An 18,350-nucleotide genomic window follows, 5' to 3' on the forward strand; every position below is an offset into this window, starting at 1 on the left:
TGGTCTGGTTTGAGAACATGTGCAGGCAACTACTCCACTGCAATGGGCTGTTGTTCAAAAAGTCACAGGTCCTGTCCTTTTTCCCTAAAAGAATTTTGAAAATGTATATTTTTAGTTGACATCTGAAGTATTCCATGATAACTAAATAGTTGCAAAGGACATAATTTCCAATGTGTTGTAAATACTGACACTTTATAAGCTGTTGCATTTATATTGGTCCATTTAGATCCAAATAGCAGTGATTCAGAAGCCAATATTGGGACTTCCCTGGCAGTCCAGTAGTTAAGACTCTGCACTTCCAAGGAGGGGGTGAGGGTTCAATCCCTGGTTGGGGAATTAAGATTCCCACATGCTCTGCTCTGCCCCCCATAAAAGAAGTCTGTATCATTCATTTTAAAAACAGGAGAACAAGCTCTTCTTTAATACTGTGTCTTTTCCTCTGCTCATGTGTGTGCTGTGCTTTGCTGCTTAGTCGTGTCTGACTCTTTGCGACCCCATGGATTGTACTCTCCAGTCTCCTCTGTCCGTGGGGATTCTCCAGGCAAGAATACTGGAGTTGGTTGCCATGCCTTCCCCCAGGGGATCTTCCCAACCCAGGGATCGAACCCAAGTCTCCCACATTGCAGGAAGACTCTATAGTCTAAGCAACCAGGGAAGCGCTTTCTCTGCTCATAATTTCACTCTATTCCATTCAGAGTTTACCCAACATGTAATTTATTACCATGCTTGAAAGTATATTATTGATAACCTTATCATATGTTTGTGACACACACACACATATAATTTTTAAAAGTAATTGTTTCTAATCTTACTAAGGCTTTAAGGGTTACACTTATTTAGTACTGGGTTTTTCAAAACAACATAAATACTTCTATTTGAATTTTTATAGAAACTAAAATTTTATTGACATACACCTCTTAAAAGAGGGAATTTTTTTCTCAGTTAGTTCATGTGAGTGGATAAATATTTTTTTGTTATAGTAAAACATAAGCCCAGAGAAACTTGTTCACATAAGGAAGCAGATGGTACTTTAAGGGGGTTGTTATATATATAACAGTGGCACTCAGTTCTTTGAATTCTGAGTTGTGTTAACAATCACATCATTAAAAGCTATACTTAATGATGTGTTAAGTCACTTCAGTCGTGTCTGACTCTTTGCAACCCCATTGGACTGTAGCCCGCTAGGCTCTGCTGTCGATGGGGTTTTCTAGGCAAGAATACTGGGCTGGGTTGCCATTTCCGCCTCCAGATCTTCCCCACCCAGGGATCGAACCTGCGTCTCCTGCATTAACAGGCGGGTTCTTTGTACCACTAGCGTCACTTGGGAAGCCCATACTTAATGTTATCACCTAACAATTCATGACAATTCTTTAGTTGTGTTGAAAGCAAACCATTGGAAACCATTTAAATTATAAACAGATGTTACCTAGAATCGGACCTTTCTCCATTTTAAACTGAAGACACAGATACAGCATTTAGGGCTGGATTAGCAATTGCCTTGGTACCCTAGCGGGAAGGATGAAATGGGGAGGAATAAACACGGAGAGCCACGCTGGTGTGGCTGCCGCCTGCTGAGGACCGACCCTAGAATTCCGAGCATTTTTACGATGACAAGGAGAGCGCACGAAAGCCGGACTGTAGCTGGGCCTGGACCCGAGTACACATCGGTGTGTCCATGTGAAAACGGTGTGTTCGCGGCCTGCCCTTGGGGGGGCTGGGGAACAACATTATGGCTTAACTGCGACGTTGGCACGAGCGGGGAAATTAAAGAGGTTCCCGTTCAGGCACAGGCCAGGCAGCCAGGCCACCGAGCTCAGAGCCCTGAAATAACAGCAGGTCCTCCGGTAAGGTAGAATTTTCATTTTCACTCGACAGCGTGGAGTAGCCGCTGCAAATAGCAGCTGCAGTGGGGAAATGAGAGCAGGTCACACAAGAGGTCTCACTCTCAGACACTTGGCCTAGAACTCGGAGCCCTGCTGCCGGGCTCGCCAGCCACTTGGCCATCCACGCCCCCATGCACCCGCACTGCGCCGTTATCTCTCTGACTGACATCTTTGTCAGCCAATGATCTTTGGGATTGTGTAAGCGCCTGCCCCGCCTCCGGAGTTGGGCAGGGCAAGTAGCTGGAATGACAAACACTTAGGCCAATAGCAAGGGGATTTCAAAAGCTAAGGGCACAATAGCCAATGAGGGGAAGGAGCCGTTCGAAAGGACGTGTCAGACAGCCAACGGCCAGCGGCGCTGCGGGGGTCGCGTGGCTTCCGTTCCGAGTGGGCGGGGCAGTGTCTCAAACGGAAGGTGGTTGTCCGAGCCAAAGCTGGTTTGAAACTGGGGGTCGGGCCCGGCAGTCGTTGTCTGTTGCCACCGCCCCGCTTCCGGGCTAGGCCGTCCCTGCCCGCCCCCGCCCCGCCTCCCCTCGGACCCCTGGGTCCCAGGCCAGGCTCCCTGCCCGATTTGCGCCCGGCTCGCAACAGCCCGCTCCTGTCCCGGTCCTCACCGCGGCCCCTTCGCCTCCACCATGTCACTGCACGGCAAACGGAAGGAGATCTACAAGTATGAAGCGCCCTGGACCGTCTACGCCATGAACTGGAGCGTGCGGCCCGACAAGCGCTTTCGCCTGGCGCTGGGCAGCTTCGTGGAGGAGTACAACAACAAGGTGGGCCGGGCAGGGGCTCGGAACCCGGCTGGCGGGGAGCGGGCCCCGGGAGCGCCCTTTCTGGGCCGGCCCCAGCACCCTCCTGCGGACTTGCCTTAGCGCCACGGAGCGGTTCCTCTGTGTCGGGTCCTGTGCAGAGAGTTTCGCTCTCTTTATCGCATTTAATCCTTGAAACATTCCTGGGTAGTCAGGAGTGTAGTTACCCCATTTTACTGATGGGTAAACTGAGGCACCGTGTTGCAGCTTCCCCGGGTCAGTTATTTCGTGACGGAAACAGGTCTCAAACCCAAGTTTACACCCCAGAGCTATGCCATTTATCACTAGTATCCGCTCCCCTCCTGCTGCACTGCTTCAATTAGGGGGCAGAAGAAGGATGAGGGAATGATGGCTGTGAAGAAAATGCGCTTACGATGGTCATTCACTCCTGGCCACACTAGATTTCTGTTAGGCCTGGTTATTGCGCAGGCTTTCCCGCCCCCTACACTCACCCGCAGGTACTATTATTGATGGATTTGTCGGGATTACCATCGCTGTGCGGCCTCGTGTCCCTCCTTTTCACCGCGATCTCCTTTTGGAAATCTTGACCAGTGATCCCGCCCTTGTTTTCCAAATAGAGAAGGATGTTAACTTGCTGTATCTTTTCTTGGCATCTTTCTTGCTAATACAAATATGTAGCCTTGAGTAGTAAGTCTTTCTGGACATCCGGAATTTGAGAATACTTCATAGAAGGTACTAGGAGGAAACTTTAAGCTGGTAGTGCAGTATAAATTTGTTTTTGAAAGTTGTTGAATAAGTTAGTGAGAAGAATTTTCTTTCCTTTGCTCTTTAGATCTCTTCAATTTTGTATTAGAGTAAACGTGGTGATTGATTGTAATCAGAGCGACTGAGAGCCGTGCTTAGCGGTGTTTAAAGCCTGTACACCTGCTTGACACCATGAACACTGTGACTTAGGAAGAATAGCCTATGTGGATGGTTACAGGCATGGTGCAGGGAAGAAAGGCAGGTACTCTAGTGTTGGATGCCCTGTCTAGTCCACTGACTGGCAGTGGGGCACTGCACAGGTCAGTTTTATTTCTCACCCACAGTTTGTTGCAGGCAAGTTATTTTTTAGACTTTATAAAGGTCCTGTAAAAAACATTTGAACATTGTAACTTTGTTTACAGATTTTCAGGAGCGCATCTGTTTCTCTGGAGTTAAGTCTTAACCTTTCTGGAATCCCCTTTAAGAAATTGATGAAAGCAATGGACTCTCATTTCCCAGACATCATATATACATAATTTACAAACAAATCCCAGGGAATATGCACTGATCTTGGGGCCCATCCATTGCCCACAGAAAACAGAGAGTCCTGACAAGACTTAGCTTTAAAAGACATAGCTTTCTTTTCTTTTCTCGGGTGCCTCTTTCTTCCTAATGGCGGGGTAGTGCATAGCAGAGTGGGGAATAGAATTCGAGGTACTGATGTGTGAAGTGGAATAGAACTGTTGTTTTAACAATATATATTGGGAAGAAAAAAAAAGTAAAACGTATCTTTCAAAGGGCTTGAGTCTTTCACACAGATTTTTTTGCCTTGCAAGTTCTTGCAGGGTCATATTTTGAGGGGCGGGGAGGGGAGCGAACTAGAAAAGAATATCTTTATTGCTTTGTCAAGGCAAAGGGGGCCACAGTGGGCTAATGCCCTCATAACTGTGTTCTAACCTGGAGGGAGCAATGAGAAGTTTTATAGACCTGGTTCAAAGAAAGGGTGATCAGCTCGTGGGCATTCTTCCGATGTGTCGTGATTGGTGGGTGGTGAGGTAAGTGGGAGTCGGCATCATCAGCCTTCTGGTTCCAGCTGCTCTGGGCTCTGCATGCTTGTGAGGGCATACAGGCAGCTTCATCCACCTGGTGGGGTTTCAGTATTGAGCCCCAGGTTCTGGATGTCTTATCTCAGGAAGAGTTCAGTGAGAGACAAAGAATTCATGAGAGACAAAGTGAAAGGTAAGAAGTGGATTTATTTAGAGAGAAACACACTCCACAGACAGAGTGTGGGCCATCTCAGAAGGTGAGAGTGGCCTCGCAATCTAGTAGCCCCATTTCCAAGAGGGGAGAAACTGAGCTACACTGTTAGGCTGCTGTGGAATCAGTGGAGTAATTGATGTCAAACCTAGGTTGCAGGAACTGCACCCCAAAGTTTATCCTTCCATTTAGTAACTGTATGGAGCTCCTTCTTTGTGCCAGGCACACAGGCAGTGCAGTCTTAGGGAGATGCGAACTGCTAATCCAAGGAGTAACAGGTAAGCAGTTACCTCCGTCTTAACTCACTTGCACAGTGTAGGCAATGCAGCATCTTGCCTTCTGTGTTTGTGTCCCCACTTATCTAGGTTAACGTTCTTAACGTGTGTGTGTGTGTATGTGTGATGGACACCTTTGGCACTTTGAAGCCCACAGACGTCTGTTCATAATTATGTTTTCAAATGCATGAAATACATAGGGTTACAAAGGAAACCATTATATTGAGCTATAATTATTAAAAATACTTTTTAAAAAGTGGTGAAAGTGAAAGTCACTCAGTTGTGTCTGACTCTTTGCGACCCCATGGACTATACAGTCCATGGCATTCTCCAGGCCAGAATACTGGAGTGGGAGCCTTTCCCTTCTATGTACTTTAAAATTAACTCATTAGATGACATCATCCATTAATTTTGAATTAACAGCATTTCAGGATGTTCGCTGTGGTGTGATATGAAAACAAAGCAATAATCACAGATATTAATGCCATGTTGAGTAGCTGCCTCCATTTATAATGGAACGAAATGGTAAATTTCAGCTCAAAGTTTGTGAAAATGTGAGTGTGATTCTTCAGCTCAAGTTCATGGACCTCAGGGTAAGAAACCCTGTTCCTCGGGGCTGGTGGGCAGTAAATCTAGCTACCACACAGTGATTATCAGGCTCAGTTTTGGAAAAACCTGGCCATGGAGGTGCCAGACTTGATATTTTAGAGGAGCTTAAAAATTATTGGTTGAAATTCTCAGACTGTTGATTCCTGTTTGCTGTCAATAGTGATTGCCAGTAGAGGACAAAATAAATTGACTCAGCAAATTAACATCGATAAAAAAGCCGAGAAAGGGTCTTTTTTTTTTCTACTCTGAGACACTAAGAAAACATGATCATAATTTAAAAAAATTTTTGTGTTAATGTCATCATACTTTCCTGTAGTAAAATTATTTGTTGTTTGATAGAATTAAATCTGTTGGTGTTTCAAGGACAACTTGACTTTTAGGTGTTCCATCACCTGAATAAATTTGGGAATTGGCTGCAGGGTAACTAAATTCTGTCATCTACATCTGGATTAAAGAGTCCCATTATTGATGATTATGTTTTATGTTCTTTGTGTGTGTGTGTGTGTGGTCTCTGCTGGGGGACAGAGCAGCACTGGTGTTGGAGAATGGTTTTCTAAAGTTCAGAGTATGTGTGACTCCTCTGAGGGACTTGTACCTTCCTGGGCTTCACTCCTGAACTTAAAAGACACCCAGGTGATTCAGACACAGGTGGTCCAGGTGGCGCTGCAAGACCATTTCCCTGGAGTTATCTTTCCATTTCCTGACCAGAGGCGGGAATCATTTTTTGTATCTGCATGTGCCTAAATATTGATTCTGCTCTTCCATCCCATGAAAAGTTCAATCACCAGATAGCCTCTTTGAAGGGGCTTGGGTTGAGATCTCAGTCTTGCCGCTTCCCAGTTTTGCATGACCTTCGCCAAGTGAAAGCCTGTGCCTCAGTTTTCTCATCTGTAAAATGAAGGTAGTGAGGAAGATGAAAAGAGTTTTAAATGTGATGGGTTTAGGAACTCTGCCTGGCACATAGCGATCACATCACTACTGTACCTCTAACTGAAATATCATCTAGGAGAATTATATGAGTGTTCGGTAAATTTGACTTCTGTATTTTCCAGAGAGAAATCAGGACCTTAGGTCAGAAAGGTACAACGAAAGGTCATTGTGTTCATTCTTTGACTTTTAAAGACCTGGGGGAAACAGATCCCTTGGTTCCTTTGAACCAAACCTATTTTGTGGTCTGGAAGCTTCTTGTTGGACACAGAGTACCATAATGTGCTAGCTGAAGCCCATTTTCTCTTCTACCTGGCTTAGACAAGTGACTGCTGGAAGAACTCTGGCATTTCTCCTGAGTCTTGACAGTATCTGTGGTCTTTAGACAAGTGGTATTTCCCTTGTTTTATGGAGAAAGATGACTAACAGTTCCTGGGCTTCTATTCCACTTAGTTATATATTTCAGGGTTGATTTTGACTAGAACTGGCAGTGTGATTGGGATTTATTTTGCACTAATAGTAACTAGCTGACCATTTGTGCTTTAATATATAGCATCTAGAAATCATTTTTGAGATTCTGAGGAGAACCCCGTAGGTATTCCTCCTGCTTTTTGAAGACTATCAGTAAGTGAATCTGAGTAAGACTACCGTGTGCTTCAAATTCACATGGGATGAGTGCTTGCCTTGTCAGCCTGTGTTGATCCCTATGATATCTTTAATGCTGAGTTACTTTACTTGACACATAATGATTTTGACCCTGGCATACAAGTTTTCATTTCTCAGTATTTCTGGCAGCCTTTCAGGATTCCCATTCATTTGTTCATTAATTCCATAAGTATGTATTGTGTTTCAGGCACAGTGATGATACTTGGTAACCTTCTGTATCCTTTTTAGCAGATGTGAAATTGGCAGCAATAAAGAGAAAGTGTTTTGGTACACATAAGTGTTTTTGATAGCTACTTAGAATTTTGCAGTGCTCCATCCTTCTCTGGCAAGACTGATGCTTGTGATGCTAAAACACACAAGCCAGCAGGAGAATTTAAAATATCAAACTCTCTGGTTTTAATTTCCTCCTTTCTTTTTTCTAGACAGTGAGAGCACTGATTCCTCCATGAGACCACTAGATAAAACTGCTGCTGCTTTATTGCTTTCTGCCCTGACCTGCCTCACACAGACTTCCTACAGATGCTGTGATGTGAACAAGGAGTGAATCTGTGTTCTGTAGGTAGTCTGTCCCGCCTGAGGCTGTGGGGCCAGAGCTCACTGGTTAGACTCAGAGTCAGGAGCAGAAGAGGTGCTGTGCCAAGGCAGAACCTCTCTGCAGACATTGATCAACAATAATCAGTCAGGTACAGGCTTGAAGGGAGGACAAACGGAAAAGAGCAAGAAAAGCTGGTTTATTGTCAGAATTTTGCCTTTAGCTGATTTTGGTTGTACTAACAATTGTGGGGAAATGTGCCACTGATGAGAGGTGGTATTATTGATTTAGATCACTTTTTTTTTAAACTAAACACACACACACACACACACGCATTCACCTTTGTGTTCTAGTACTAACTCTGTATGTAATTAAAGAGGAATACACAGTTTCCTCCATCAAGATAGACACAGCAACTTTTTAAATTTTTTAAAAATATAAGGTATGAGTAATGTAAGTAGTAATTTATGTTGTTATTCATGAAAGTAATTGAAAGTGAAGACATGGTCATGCCTCCGAGGAATAAATACATAATGTTTTATACCTGGTTCTTAGGAGATATCTGACATAGTAATCTCCACAGTTTAAAAACAAGTAAAAATGATCTTGTTTCACAGGGTTTATTTTTAAGGGCATTTGTTTCACATGCTGGGGTAAAGTGTTGTGAAGCAAATAGTTGCAGAAGGGTAGTGGGTGTGGAAGCTAGGAGAAGTTTAGCAGGAGGACAGAGAAGACTGGAGGAAAGAAAGGGCAGAGGGGTAATAACCGAAATGTTGACAGGATGATTGTGCTTTTTGGTTATGCTCCCACAATAAGGGAGTGTAGTGAAGATCAGATGGGTATGGTACAGGAAGAGGCCAAGACAGGATTCAAACTCAGAAGAGCACAGTTCTCCAGAATAGGATTTTGATGGGCAACATCAATGCTCCTTGGTTTGGGGCAGTGGAAGAGGGTGCGTGGCTGGCAGCAGGAGCTTCTCCAGCTCCCCCCTTGACAGCCTTGGGTAAGAGGAGAGCTTAGCTGCACAAGGAGACAGAGACATGCCGTCGTCTCTAAGAGCACTGGCTCAGGCAGGTTGGAAGAGACTGAATTGTGAGCAGCATGGCAGTTGCTCATCTCTGTTGCCTGGGAAGATGCAGAAAGTTCATGTGTTTATGCTAACTTGGAACAGAGTCCTGGCCTCTTTCCCATAAGAACTTCCTTGAGATCATCTAGAAGGAACTTGCCTCATTCAAAAGGAAACAGCGAGATACTATAAGAAAGAGGAAAAAATGGGAAACACAAGTAAGGTAAAGTATCCACACTAGAAACTGTTTTCACCTTAATTGAACATTGATGGCCAGTCCTCCCGCCATGAATTCAGAGAACTTAGAGAACTCCAAGCAGAGGTACAGGAGATCAGGTGAAATGAGACATGGTGACAGGAGAGAGTGGAACCACCAGCAGATAGAGTCCAGGAAAACAGTGGCAGAGAAAACAAAAATTACCACAGAACTAAAAGCCACACTGGAAAGAGAATAAAAACGAATACAAACTACTGAAAACAGTGAAGATTAGGGAAGACAGGTTGAGAAAATGAAGTGGAAATGAACAATTAGGAAGACTATAATAGATGCAGAAAATAAAGAATACCTAACTTCGGTATAATTGGTGTTTCTGAAGAAGACCAAAGAAATGAAGCACAAAATCTCAAATATGTAGTTAGACTATAGAATAAAGGTATGAAGTAATGCCTTCCAACTGTATATCTCAAGAAAAATGGACACAGAACACTTGGCACTGAAAACTTTCTTAGGAAAATATCTACATTTTAAGGGTGAAGAAAGAATCTTTTAGACATCCAGGCAAACTGATCTCTTCATTTGTGAGGGGAGAAGGAGAAATTAGGCTAGCCACAGTTGACGACAGAAGGCCTGGAGCAGTTTGTACAAATCTGTCACTGTCATTACTTACGAGTATATGATTATATGGGGAAAGGAATATACTTTTTAAATAGATAATTTATAAAAATTGACCATGTATTAAGAAAACATTTTTTAAGTTAAGAGAAATCAGCTGATTGGTAAAAGATAATACATACCAAAACGTATGGGATGGGATTTCCCTGGTGGTCCAGTGGTTAAGACTCCGCCCTCCTAATGCAGGGGGCCCAGTTTGATTCCTGATCAGGGAACCAGATCCCACATGCCACAACTAAGACCCAGCACAGTCAAATAATAAATATTTTTTTTAAAAAACCTCAAACTTATGGGATGTTGAAGAATTTCAGGCCCAGATATGCTAAGTAACTCCCCAAAGCAACATGGAAGGTAATAGCAGGGCCAGAGCTGGAGTAGTCTGTCTCCAGAGTCTTGACTAGGTACTGATGTCAAAAAAAAAAAAAAAAGATTGGGGGGAACAAAAAAGAATGTTTTGGAAACAGAGGAACACTTGCCTTAGCAGATCAGAGTAAACATGTTGCAACTGATATAGCCAATAAATACCACATACAGTTGATGCAGTCACACCGAATGTTCCAAAGCAAATTTAAGTATCTATAGAAAAGTAGTTAGTGATAAAATTCACTGAGGAAAAAATTAATACATTCTGTGGCGTAATTGGCTTCCCAGGTGGCACTGGTGGTAAAGATCCTGGCTGCCAATGCAGGAGATGTAAGAGACTCTGGTTTGATCCCTGAGTTGGGAAGATCCCCTGGAGGAGGGCATGGCAACCCACTCTATTCTTTCCTGGAGAATCCCGTGGTCGGAGGGGCCTGGCGGGCTACGGTCCATGGGGTCGCACAGAGTGGGAAATGACAGAAGCAAGTTAGCACACATGGCATAATTAGCTGTCTACCTGGCAGAACAATTTAGAGTCCTCTATTACATGTCATATTTGTTGTCATTGTTCAGTTGTGAACTTTGCAACCCTGTGGACTGCAGCACGCCGGGCTTCTCTGTCCTTCACCATCTCCTGGAGCTTGCTCAAACTCATGTCCATTGGGTCAGTGATGCCATTCAGTCATCTTGTCCTCTGTCGTCCCCTTCTCCTCCTGCCTTCAGTCTTTCCCAGCATTAGGGTCTTTTCTAATGAGTTGGCTCTTCACATCAGGTGGCCAAAGTATTGGAGCTTCAATTTCAGCATCAGTTCTTCCAATGAATATTCAGGGTTGATTTCCTTTAGGATTGACTGGTTTGGTCTCCTTGCTCAAGGGACTCTCAAGAGTCTTGTCCAACACCACAGTTCAACACCACATGTCATACATGAAAATCAATTCTAGATCAAGTATTTAAATGTAAAGAAAAGTCCCACAAACATAGTAGAAAAAAACTGAGTAGGAAACTTGTTCTGGGGCAGTGGGGAGAAGAGGAGAAGGCAGACTTTAAGCCCGTCATTAAATCCAGGGTCAACTAAGGCAAAGATGGACAGGTTATAGTACAGTTGACCCTTGAACAGTGCAGGTTTGAGCTGCACAGGTCCACATAAATGGACATATTTCAATGATAAGAACTATACAAGGCCCATGGTTGGTTGAATCCAAGGATGCATAGGACTTAGATACTAAAATATACACAGATTAACCACCCCCCGCCTTGTGTTGTTCATGAGTCAGTTGTACATACAGATAAAACATTTTTTGTGAAAAGATGTGGAAAAAAATCAAAAGACAGATGGTAGGCCAAGGAAAGATACTTTCAAAACCTGACAGCTGGTAGGAGCTAATTTGCTTACTGTGATAGCAAAATGAACAAAGCATATAAATAGCCAGTACATAGTAGAGAAAATGCAAGTGATCATTAAATAGGAAAAGATACTCAACCTCAGGTAGTTAAGGGAAATGACCCTGTGATGTTTTTTCTCCTTTTCACATCTATAAAAATTAAGTTTCTTCTTCTAGTATTGCTGAAGTATAGGGAAGTGATCACCTTCGTGATCCTGGGCAAGATGCTCAACATCTCTTTTACTCAGTGTCTTAATGAAAGTAGAGAGGATAATAGCACCTACCTTACGGATTTACGGATTTGTTGAGAGGATTAAATGAGGAATGTGACGCCTTAAGCATATTGCCTATACTTGGACCATTATAAGCACTCGAATATTAAAAATGTTCCTCAGAAGTAAAAGTAATAAACAAGTATGCTCAGTTTCAGTAGTAAAATGCCATTTTTCATCTATCAGAGTAGCAAAGCGTTAAAGATTATTTTCAGTGTTTTCAAAGATATGGGGAAATTGGCACTCGTACACTGCTAAATGAAAGTGTAAACACATTTGTTATCTTGTAGTTTCTGTGGTATTAATATCTGAAATGAGATGCAACAGTTACACTTCTAGCAGTCTGTTCCAATGGCAGCATTTGCACATAGTGTACAAAGTATTGTTTATAATAGCAAAACAGTGGGCTATAACCACAGGAGCTATGAATAGTTAAATGATGGTGTGCTCACCACAGCTGGCTGTGGAAGAATGAGGCAGAACTATTTGTACTGACAGGAGATCTCCCAATATGGTGTTAAGAGCAACTCGCGGAGTGTATTTTATGGTCCAGGCCTATCTGTGCGTGGTTGTTTTAACCCACCATATACACACATATACAGATGCAGAGAGAATCATTTGGAAAGTAGTTCATGTCAGACTGGGTTGAGAGTAAGTAGAATTGAGGGTGAAGTTAATGGAGACTTCACTGTGTCACTCTGTATTATATGAACTGAACAGTCTCTTCCATTAAGTTTTTAATGATAGGCCAAGGAAAAATATTTGCAAAACATGACCATTGGTAGGAGCTGACTGAATAACAGTGAAAGCAAATTATTATTCCTGTCAGTGCGTAGTTGGCAACGCGGAGCAGAGGAGCTGAAACAAGTTAGGCTGTGGATGAAACACGAGTCTGTGCAAACACATGAAGTCTCTGGGAAGATCAGGAAACATTAAATCCCAACCATTTCCTGACTTCTTCCCTGGCTTAGGGACAGTTGTGCAGAGGTTGTCAAACCTAGGTGAGTCAGATCACTGGGGAGGTTCTTAAGAATCTAGACTCACAGGCCCCAGTTGACACTTATTGAATCAGAATCTTGGCTAGCGGTGGGGAGCCCGGCCTTGTAAAGCACTCTTAAGTAAATCTGATCACCAGATTTGGAAAGCATTGCTATTGGCAGTACAAGCAGGAGTCAGACATAGGCCCTGTTTTTATGGCATTTACTAAGTGAAATAGTGTAAGACAGTCATTTACTAAGTGAAATAGTATAAGACAGTCATGTAAGGGCTTTCATGAGGCAGTGTGGGATGAGTCATCAAACGGATGGAATAGATGAGTACCAAGGGCTTCGCAGGTGGCTCAGTGGTAAAGAATCTGGCTGCCAGGCAGGAGATGCAGGATATGTGGGTTCGATCCCTGGGTCAGGAAGATCCCCTGGAGGAGGAAATGGCAACCCACTCTAGCATTCTTGCCTGGGAAACCCTATGGACAGAGGAGCCTGGCAGACTACAGTCCATGGGGTTGCAAGAGAGTCAGACAGGACTGAGTGAGCACGCCTGAGAGACCACTGTGTTAGGAAGACTGCAGATGATTTATGAAGGCGGTGAGATGTAATTATATTAAAAGCTCATACACTGAAGAAGGCACCATGCTGAGCAGCTTACATACGAAAGGTGTTACATACAACTCTGTGAGGTATGGGTAATGGGAATATCCTCACTTTACATGGAAATAGGTTTGGCAAAGTTAAGTAACATGTCCAAGGTTCCATGGCCAGCAAGTGGTGAATAGGGAGCCCTGAAAGCCTGACGCCCCTGCACTTTATTAATACTGGGCAGACTTGGATCGAGAGGAGGACGTATGAGGGTCTTAGAGCATGAGGGCAGTGTAAGGAGAGGGAGGAATGGGAAGCACTGACTGGATCCGTGAGAGTGAAGATCAGGTAGGCTGGTCAAAGCCTTGAACAGCTGGGTAAGTGGATCCTAAGTGGTACATGTTCCCAGGACCTGATATTTTGAGGTTTGCAGAGAAATCTCCAGTGGCTTGAAAAGCACCTTTTAGAAGTAGCATTTTTCTCTTCTAATTTAGCCTTACAGTATTACCTGCATGCTTAAGAGAGAGGTTTTTTCCCTTTTGTGCCACAGTTAGAACAGGGCCTGGCACCTGACAGTCACTTGGTAAATATTTGAATAAATACTTGAATGCAGTATCTGGCTCAGAATCTGCATGAGAGGCTTGTTCTTTATTCTGCCCAATGAGCCGCAAAATTTAGCTTCTCCTCTAAAGCTAAATTTTAGAGCTCCCTCCCCCACCAAGGCTGATGCCAGTTTTCCCTGTCCCATCATCCTTTATGTTTTGTTCTCTGCAAAGGTTACAATGTCAGCTTTTTAATTCCTTTAAGAACTGTTCATTCTGCTAAATTCACTCTTGCTTCCATCTCTGGTTATCCCTTGCCATTCTCACTGCCAGTCACCATAGGCCTTTAACTTGCCCACCTGTTCCCCTGTGGGTCTCTGGGCTGAGCTCCCCACCTCCAGCCTCTTCCTGGATCTGGTCAGTCCTGCCCGGCATTGCCAGGCCCCATACTCATACCTCCATGGCCTGATAGTCTGGCCTTTCAGGCACTTGCACTAGGGAGAGCCCACCCCTGCCCTCAGTTGGCCCTCAGGGCTCCCCAGCCCGCTCAGGGCGTGTCTCCTAGCGTCCTCAGCACGGCTGTGTCAGGTGGTTCCTCTTGCTGCCCCCCGGCCCCAGTGGGTCACTCAGTTAGTTCCTTTGCCCCATCTGCCAGTGTTGTCTTCCGTTTCTCTGCCTCCTCAGAACTGTTCCACAGAGCTTTGTAGACTGCTCAGATCCCAGCTTCTCCTCACTTGCCTGCTCTGAATTATTACTATTTCCTCTAAGCGTCTGTTTATATCTGTGCTGTGAATAAGCAGCTAATCGTATATTACCTGTGACATCACGTGTATTGTCCTAAGACAACCTTGGCAGGGTTGTGTTTTCCGGCAGTGGGTTTTCTTCTCCTTTTACGTCTTCATACATTATCTTCCCTGGCACATTATATGACTTTTGGAAGTCTGTAGGTACTCTATAAAAATGAATATTTAGTGTTAGTTGTCATATAGATTTTTAAAAGTCAGACATGGATGGCTTGATCTATCAATATACATAGAAATATGCTTAGGAATCTACAAAACTACTAAAACTGATAACTAATTTGGCAGAGTTACAGGACCCAAGATTAATAGGCAAATATCAGTAGTATTTTCATGGAGTAGCAATAAGCAATTGGAAATTTAATTTTAAAAGCCATTCCATTTATAAGAATATAAAAATGCTTAGGAATAAAGTTAATAAAAGAAATGGAAGACTTGTATATTGAATACTTCAAAACTTTGGTAAGAGAAATTAAAGAAAACCTAAACAAGTGGAGAATAGATTCTGTTTGTGAGTTAGAAGACCCAATACTGTTAAGACAGTAGTTTTTCAAAACTGATTATAGATTCAACACAATCCCAATCAGAATCTCGACTTTTTATATATATATATGCATAGTATTTTACAAGCTACTTCTAAAATTTACACAGAAAAGCAGACATGTAGAACGGCTGTTTTGAAAAAGAACTGCAAAATTGGAGAACTGACACTGTCTGATTTCAGGGCTTCACTAGGAAGCTGGTGTGTGGCCAAGATGCTGTGGTCCTGGTCAGTGGGCAGGCATATACATCAGTGGGACTGAATTGAGTCCAGAGATAGATACTTAAATATAAGGGCAGTGGATTCTCAACAAGGAGACCAAGGTAATTCACAGGATAAAGGAAGAAGAAAACACAGGAATAATTTTTATGAGCAGGAGTTGGGCAAAAATTTCTTAGACACTAGCATGACCTGTAAAAGAAGAGAAATGATAAACTAATGTCAAAATTTAACATTTCTATTCTTCAATAAACACTGAAAGAAAATGATGGAACAGCCATAGACTATGAGAAGATAATTGCAAAATATAAAACCAGGGACTTGTATCCAGACCATACGAAGAACTCCCCAAGCTCAGTAAACAAAACAACCTAGTAAAAAATGAAGTGAAAGAAACTATTCTATATGATACTGTACAGTGTGGCTACATGTCATTTTACATTTGTCAAAACTAGAAGTTGTACAACACAAAGAGTGAACTTGAATGTATATGAGAACTCTACTTTCTGCCCAGTTTTTCTGTGAATCTAAAATTACAAAGTTTTGGAGGGGACTTCCTGGTGGTCCAGTGGTTAAGACCCTGAGTTTCCAGTACAGATGGCACAAGTTTGATCCCTGGCCAGGGTAATAAGATCCTGCATGTGGCAGGGCCAAAAAAAAAAAATGTTTTTTTGAAAGGACAGAAAATTTGAAAAGAGAGAATAAATGTGCATGGCAAACAAGTACATGAAAAGATCTCAGTATCATTAGTTGTTCAGTTCAGTTGCTCAGTCGTGTCTGACTCTTTGCGACCCCATGAACCGCAGCACGCCAGGCCTCCCTGTCCATCACCAACTCCCAGAGTCCACCCAAACCCATGTCCATCGAGTCAGTGATGCCATCCAACCATCTCATCCTCTGTTGTCCCCTTCTCCTCCTGCCCTCAATCTTTCCCAGCATCAGGGTCTTTTCAAATGAGTCAGCTCTTCACATCAGGTGGCCACAGTATTGGAGTTTCAGCTTCAGCATCAGTCCTTCCAATGAACACCCAGGACTTATCTCCTTTAGGATGGACTGGTTGGATCTCCTTGCAGTCCAAGGCACCCTCAAGAGTCTTCTCCAACACCACAGTTCAGAAGCATCAATTCTTCGGCGCTCAGCTTTCTTTATAGTGCAACTCTCACATCCATACATGACTACTGGAAAAACCATAGCCTTGATTAGACGGACCTCAGTTGGCAAAGTAACGTCTCTGCTTTTTAATATTCTGTCTAGGTTGGTCATAACTTTCCTTCCAAGGAGCAAGCGTCTTTTAATTTCATGGCTGCTGTCACCATCCACAGTGATTTTGAAGCCCCCCTAAAATATAATCAGACACTGTGTCCACTGTTTGCCCATCTATTTGCCATGAAGTGATGGGACCAGTTGCCATGATCTTTGTTTTCTGAATGTTGAACTTTAAGCCAACTTTTTCACTCTCCTCTTTCACTTTCATCAAGAGGCTCTTTAGTTCTTCCCTTTCTGCCATAAGGGTGGTGTTATCTGCATATCTGAGGTTATTGATATTTCTCCCGGCAGTCTTGATTCCAGCTTGTGTTTCCTCCAGCCCACTGTTTCTCATGATGTACTCTGCATATAAGTTAAATAAGCAGGGTGACAATATATAGCCTTGACGTACTCCTTTTCCTATTTGGAACCAGTCTGTCGTTCCATGTCCAGTTCTAACTGTTGTTTCCTGACCTGCATACAGGTTTCTCAAGAGGCAGGTCAGGTGGTCTAGTATTCCCATCTGTTTCAGAATTTGCCACAGTTTGTTGTGATCCACATATTCAAAGGCTTTGGCATAGTCAATAAAGCAGAAATAGATGTTTTTCTGGAACTCTTTTGCTTTTTTGATGATCCAGCAGATGTTGGCAATTTGATCTCTGGTTCCTCTGCCTTTTCTAAAACCATCTTGAACATCTGGAAGTTCATGGTTCACATATTCTGAAGCCTGGCTTGGAGAATTTTGAGCATGACTTTACTAGCGTGTGAGATGAGTGCAATTGTGCAGTAGTTTGAGCATTCTTTGGCATTGCCTTTCTTTGGGATTGGAATGAAAACTGACCTTTTCCAGTTCTGTGGCCACTGCTGAGTTTTCCAAATTTGCTGGCATATTGAGTGCAGCACTTTCACAGCATCATCTTTCAGGATTTGAAATAGTTCAACTGAAATTCCATCACCTCCACCAGCTTTGTTCGTAGTGATGCTTCCTAAGGCCCACTTGACTTCACATTCCAGGATGTCTGGCTCTAGGTGAGTGATCACACCATCGTGATTATCTGGGTTGTGAAGATCTTTTGTACAGTTCTTCTGTGTATTCTTGCCACCTCTTCTTAATATCTTCTGCTTCTATTAGGTCCCTACCATTTCTGTCCTTTATTGAGCCCATCTTTGCATGAAATGTTCCCTTGGAATCTCTAATTTTCATGAAGAGATCTCTAGTCTTTCTCATTCTGTTGTTTTCCTCCATTTCTTTGCATTGATCGCTGAGGAAGGCTTTCTTATCTCTCCTTGCTATTCTTTGGAACTCTGCATTCAAATGGGTATATCTTTCCTTTTCTCCTTTGCTTTTCACTTCCCTTCTTTTCATAGCTATTTGTAAGGCCTCCTCGAACAGCCATTTTGCTTTTTTGCATTTCTTTTTCTTGGGGATGGTCTTGATTACTGTCTCCTGTACAGTGTCACGAACCTCCGTCCAGAGTTCATCAGGCAGTATATCTATCAGATCTAGTCCCTTAAATCTGTTTCTCACTTCCACTGTATAATCATAAGGGATTTGATTAAGGTCATACCCGAATGGTCTAGTGGTTTTCTCCACTTTCTTCAATTTAAGTCTGAATTTGGCAATGAGGAGTTCATGATCTGAGCCACAGTCAGCTCCCGGTCTTGTTTTTGCTGACTGTTTAGAGCTTCTCCATCTTTGGCTGCAAGGAATATAATTTTGGTGTCGACCATCTGGTGATGTTCATGTGTAGAGTCTTCGCTTGTGTTGTTGGAAGAGGGTATTTGCTATGAGCA

The 18,350-nt window shown here is 43.1% G+C and overlaps 1 protein-coding gene across 2 annotated transcripts in view; it reads left to right on the forward strand.

Moving 5' to 3' along the window:
* The first annotated feature begins 2,294 nt into the window (after positions 1-2,294).
* The window catches only part of DCAF7 (DDB1 and CUL4 associated factor 7), a 30,926-nt gene continuing 14,870 nt past the window's right edge, over positions 2,295-18,350 (forward strand). For both annotated transcript variants that reach the window (XR_008683472.2, XM_055408178.2), the window contains exon 1: positions 2,295-2,656. Coding sequence is in view for 1 of the 2 variants with exons in the window: in XM_055408178.2 (XP_055264153.1) it covers positions 2,519-2,656 (138 nt within the window). In the remaining variant the exon portion in view is untranslated. The remainder of the gene's footprint in view (positions 2,657-18,350) is intronic.

This window comes from Moschus berezovskii, chromosome 20, assembly GCF_049115385.1.
Source record: "Moschus berezovskii isolate FMDL1 chromosome 20, NW_MosBer_1.0, whole genome shotgun sequence".
NCBI lineage: Eukaryota > Metazoa > Chordata > Mammalia > Artiodactyla > Moschidae > Moschus > Moschus berezovskii.